Source organism: Coffea arabica, chromosome 4e (genome assembly GCF_036785885.1).
Source record: "Coffea arabica cultivar ET-39 chromosome 4e, Coffea Arabica ET-39 HiFi, whole genome shotgun sequence".
In the NCBI taxonomy this organism is placed as follows: Eukaryota; Viridiplantae; Streptophyta; class Magnoliopsida; order Gentianales; family Rubiaceae; genus Coffea; species Coffea arabica.
The window spans coordinates 40,000,020-40,005,598 of NC_092317.1; the positions used below are offsets into that span (position 1 = coordinate 40,000,020).

General features: G+C 36.4%; 1 protein-coding gene across 1 annotated transcript; it reads right to left on the reverse strand.

The window, feature by feature from the left end:
• Positions 1-1,142: 1,142 nt before the first annotated feature.
• Positions 1,143-5,316, reverse strand: LOC113741665 (flavonoid 3'-monooxygenase-like). Its single transcript, XM_027269249.2, has 3 exons — positions 4,835-5,316; positions 3,081-3,536; positions 1,143-1,936 (listed from the first exon to the last, which is right to left on the reverse strand). Exons 1-3 carry the CDS (start codon positions 5,276-5,278, stop codon positions 1,286-1,288), a joined length of 1,551 nt encoding a protein of 516 aa, XP_027125050.2. The 5' UTR covers positions 5,279-5,316; the 3' UTR covers positions 1,143-1,285.
• Positions 5,317-5,579: the final 263 nt, after the last annotated feature.

A 5,579-nucleotide genomic window follows, 5' to 3' on the forward strand; every position in this document is an offset into this window, starting at 1 on the left:
CTATCTAGCTAACCTCTAATTATCTCCTAGCACCTTGTAAAATAATAACACTTAGCACAAAAATCACTTAGTCACCAAACTTATATCGCACTAGCGGGTCCCACGTCTATAATGCACTTCAAATTAACGTACACTAACTCCTACTAGGAAAATGAATTTAAAACTGTACTTTCTTGTAAAAATGCATAGAAATTTTAATATTTCCAAGGAAAGTATAAAATGTAGGCAAAGAAATAAAATAATGCTGAGAAAATGTGAAAATTTTTTGGGTTCTCACACTTGAAGGTAATCATGAAAGATCCGTCGGACACTAATCAGCCACAAGATGCTATTATTACAGTTTTGAAGACAGTCTGGGACAAGGGGTATAATAAAGTAGTCATTGAAACGGATTCTAAAGTTAGTTTAAAGCTTATTGACGGGGATCCAAATGAGAGCCCGCTCTTGGCGCAGATCAACCAAATTAGAGGGTTAAAGGAGCGACGATGGGAATGTGAGGTGATACACCAGTGGAGGGAAGGTAATCTGTGTGCAGATTGGTTAACCAAGAGAAGCTTGAGTTTGGAGCCGGGAGTTCTGAAGATTGTGTCCCCACCTGAGGAGTTGAGGAAGTGGTTAGCATATGATGTAGTGGCCTAGATTAGTTACCTTGTAATGGGTCTAAAGCCCTCCTATCTAACCAAAAAAAAAAAGCTAGTGCCGGTGGATTAATCTAGTTGACCATCTTACTCTCTATAGCTTTTCTTTCTTCCTTTTTCCTGGGAGGATTTCTCTAAGGAATGTCAACAAGTTTTAGTAGCTTGCAATGGACATGATGTGGACATGATAAATAAGTCAAATTAATTTAACAAAGGTGAATAACCATGTGCCCTTTAATAATTGAACTCTTTCCCTTTTTATTTTTTTTCTATTTTTACAAAATGACAGCAATACTCACTCACTCTTCTATAATGCGTGAATCAAAAATCTAGTTGTACCATTTGAAGCTAGAGTTTGAGAGTTCACCTTTAGACCAAACGGGTGAAACATTACACCATCAAAGATTTTTCCTGCTAGTAAACGGGATACTAACTTTGACCTCCTTCAGGATTGGGCTATAGGGATCTTTCCATGGCCACCGGAACAAAAGCCAATGATTGCCCTTTGATGATGGAACATGTATCACATATTTTATAGACTTCAAAGGTTCTTATTAAAATAATAAAACAAGAAATTACTAAGGATAATTAAGACAACACCTAAGTCCACCCAAGGCCCAATATCTTATTTTGCAGGCTTTCTGGCCTTATGAGTTATTCAAATTCAGTATATATGGGGCAAGTCTGGGCTTTGGATGAACCATTAATGGTGAAGCCCGTTGTAAAGTGAGCCCATAAGCTTCCTCCATATTGAGTTTCTCTGCACCTTGTCCATTGGGCAAATCCCAATCGAATGCATGGATTAAAGTTGCAGTCAATAACTGAACCATACGAACGCCCAAACTCATTCCAGCACAAATTCGACGCCCAGCACCAAATGGTATGACTTCAAAATCATTTCCCTTAATATCAACATTGGGCTTTTCGCCTCCTGGTAAAAATCTTTCAGGTCTAAACTCTAGTGGATCAGCCCATATATCTGGATCCCGAGCTATGGCCCAAACGTTAACCAAAAGTGTTGAACCTTTAGGAATGAAGTATCCATTGATTTCGCAATTCTCAGTCGCCATTCTTGGCAGAGACAGTGGAGTAGACGGGTGAAGTCTAAAGGCCTCCTTGACAATGGCTTGGATAAATGTTAACTTGGGGAGATCAGCGTCTGTTACGAGCCGATTTGATCCGATAACTGCATCAAGCTCTTGTTGGGCTTGGGCCAACAATTTCGGATTGCGAATAAGTTCTGCAATGGCCCATTCCACAGTGCTTGATGATGTGTCTGTCCCAGCTGTAAACAAATCCTACAACAAAATAAATGAAGCATAAGAAACTTTTTTGGTTTAATTATTAATTACTAATTACGAGATTTCTAATTTAACTCTTAGCTATCCTTTTTTCTTGTCTTTTTAAAGTTTAGAATCTCTCTTGAATTGAAAAAAAGAGCAAAAACAAAAAGCAAAGTAAATAATGAGGGTGCAACCTATAATTACACTTTTGGTCCAGCCACGTACGGAAAAAGTAGAGGTGTACATTTTGTATCTGAGGGGCATCATTAATGACATTCAAATTATTGTTAATGATACTTCATCACTTTTGTAATGCTTGCAAAACCGCATAAACAAATAAAGCGTCATTAAAAAGAAAAAGTAAAGTGTCAATAAAATTAGTTATTAATAGTCTACTCTTAAATATTTTTCAAAACAAAAGACTTCCCTAAAACTTGATATATTTCTCCTCACACTTATTACTTGATGCATCGTTTTTTTAAAATTACTTTTATTTAATATAAGTAGAAAGGTTTAAATTTGAGATCTCTCACTTAAAACCCTAGTTAACATGCTCAAATTCACCGAATCCGCTATATATATATATACATATACTAATAATTATTATCTTTCTTATATTTATGTGCTTTTTCTATTTAACCTACCCTCCTTTATGTTTATTTATTTTTTCTAATTAAGCTTACATTTTAAAAAATATAATAACTGAAATATATTTTAACATTAGGCATCAGTTAGATAAACCCAAAAAACACGTGATACTGCAAGCTAAAACCCAAAAACAATTTAAACTTATCTCATACGTTTAAATTGTTTAAGGAATAGTGTAACGGTGACCAATGGTTTTTTTTTTTTTTTTTTGTCAATTGTCATCCCTATTTCTACTCCTACTCCTACTCTAACTAGGGGAAGGCTCAACTGAACTTACGGGGGACCGATTGAGACAGAACCACTACCGGATCAGACGGGTGCACTACGCAAAAGTGACAGGGGTTGAGACTGTTAAAAGTATAAAATTAAGTAGAAAATGTATTTGAATGTGACAGGGGCAATATATGTTAGATTCACATCTAATTAATAAATTGGGTATAATATGGACACCTGTAAAAAAAATTAAAAATAGGAAATTAGTTGTGCTAGTAGTAGTAAGAGGAGAGCATACCAAAAGCAAAGCTTTGATTTCTGTATCCGATAGGGTGCCTCCCTCGCCATCGACATTGTCTTTAAGCGAGATCAACGTACTTAACAAGTCCACGTGTTTTTCCATTCCACTAGAGCCGTTGATCTTATGCTCTTCAAGGATTGTGTTCAAGAACGCGTCGAAACGCGCGTGGCGTTTCTTCATCTTCTCAGCAACGCCTTGCAAATCTAGCCAATCAAGAATTGGGATAAAATCACCCAGGTTAAAAACACCAGCCAGCACCATGAGCTCAACCACCATTGATTTGAACTCGTCGGCTTTCGGATCTCCGCCGCCGCTTCCATCACCGAAAACTCTCCTCCCTAGCATCACTCGCCCTAGCGCATTCGTTGTGCACACGTTCAATAACTGCCCCAAATTTACTGGAGTCTTCCCTGCACTAGCTAACAGAGCGCGTGTGAGAGTTCCCACCTCTTCCTGTAAAAGTAATTCACCGTTAAAAAATCTAAAATATATTTTTGGAAAATAACATATTAGCACTCCTCAAAAATTTCAGGCACTTCTTGAATTTCATTCAATGTAAAAGAAGAAAAGGCGCGCCTGAAATTTTTTTGAGGAGTGCTAATATTATTTTCCTTATTTTAAAAGTTTTTGTATTAGTAGGTTAGATGCACAAAGCACAAAAATTATTACATTTTTTATTATATATGCAATATATATCTAAACCCGTTAATGTAAACATGACTAATGGATAAAAGATTAATCTTAAGAAAAATGGGCTTTCTATTTGCCTTTGTTCTCCGGATACAAATTACCAATTTTTACAAAAGAAACAAGCACATTTTACATACCCTGTTCCCAATTTTCTGTAGTTTGTTGTATGGCTGGAAATTTTAGAGTAGTAAGAATGGGACTCAACTTTTTTTTTCTTTTTATGGATATCTTTCTTTTTATTATATTCATGTACATAAAATTACTAAGATAATAGATTTTTTTTTTCCAGAGAAAAAAGACTATTATTGTATAACTTATCTAGCAGGTACACAGATTTTACTAGATCAAATGAGTGTTTTATACAACTCTTGAATTTTTCTTTTACTACAGATGGGATTTGAATCCCCACCTACACTCCAGGGACTTAATATCCTTCTTGGTGGACACTTAGCCAAGTCAGCGGTTTACTAAGATAATAGATTGTCAATCACAAAAAACAGACTAATCTCCACAGTTTCTAAAAAGTCCGGAAACCACATACATAGCCTCTCCACTGACCTTTCCATCTTCTCCGACCTACGGTAGAAAAGTGCTATCCTTTTAAGTGTACTATTGCTAGTACATTGATAATTAAATCACACACACATAAGCCAACTTTTTCACTAGTCGTTCCACGGGTTTTGTTTGGGTGAGCTGTATAGACGTCATGAAAATGACAAGAAACACTAGAATATATCGTAAGGAAAATCAAGATACATACGAATCTAATCAATTGTGTCCATAATCAAGAACTAAAAATTCAGAAAGTGAAGAGTTTTAGAAGAGATTTTGATCAAATAACATTTTCATTTTAAGCTGTACAGTTCATCTGATATTAATTCTGTATCAGCCTATGATCTCACCTATAGCCCAAATATGGTTATAACAATATAAAAGATTATATATAGATATCTATATATAGACAAACACACTAATACAAAATAGATGTATCATCAAGAATAAACTATTTCTGTTAGTTCGTCCGTACTAATTTGTAGAAATATTTACGACTAGATTTTCACCTGTCGGACGAGGTGGAAGTCATCCAAAGCCTTGGCAGAGAAAAGGTGGATGGAACAAATTTTCCTTAGCAACCTCCATCGAGGTCCATAAGGTGCAAAAACAAGGTCTTGATAGTTATAAGCAATATGTTTGGCACCAGAGTTTGGTGGCCGGCTGGAGAAATTGGCGTCGTGGGTTTTCAAGAACTGTGCAGCAACAGAGGCCGAGGCTGCCACCACCACATGCACAAAACCAAGCCTGAGGTGCATCAGTGGACCATAAGTCTTGGCCATGGCTGCAAGTGAATGGTGTGGTTTTGTGCCCAAATGTGGGAGGTTTCCTACAATTGGCCATGGTTTTGGACCCGGTGGAAGTGTCTTTGAGGGATTACCTGATTTTTTGAGTATAGAGTAGAGAAGAAAGGCCAAGAGGGAGCTGATGAAAATGAGGGTTAAGGTGGACATGTTGACTTTTGGGAGAATATTTTTGGCTTGGTTTGAGATTTTCTGGAGACCACAATATATATATAAGAGAGGAAAGCTGATTCATTGCATGGTACCTAATTTAAACGGCAGTATTGGTGTTGGAAGACTTTTTTTTTTTTTTTTGTGTTTGTTGGTATATTGTGGGGTGGTAGATTTTTAGTGTTTGTTGGCATATTGTGGATTGGTAGCTTTTTTTTTTTTTTTTTTTTTTTTTTGGTGTTCGTCGGTATATTGTGGGGTGGTAGATTTTTAGTCAGGTAGGCGTGTGCTGAAGGGAAAA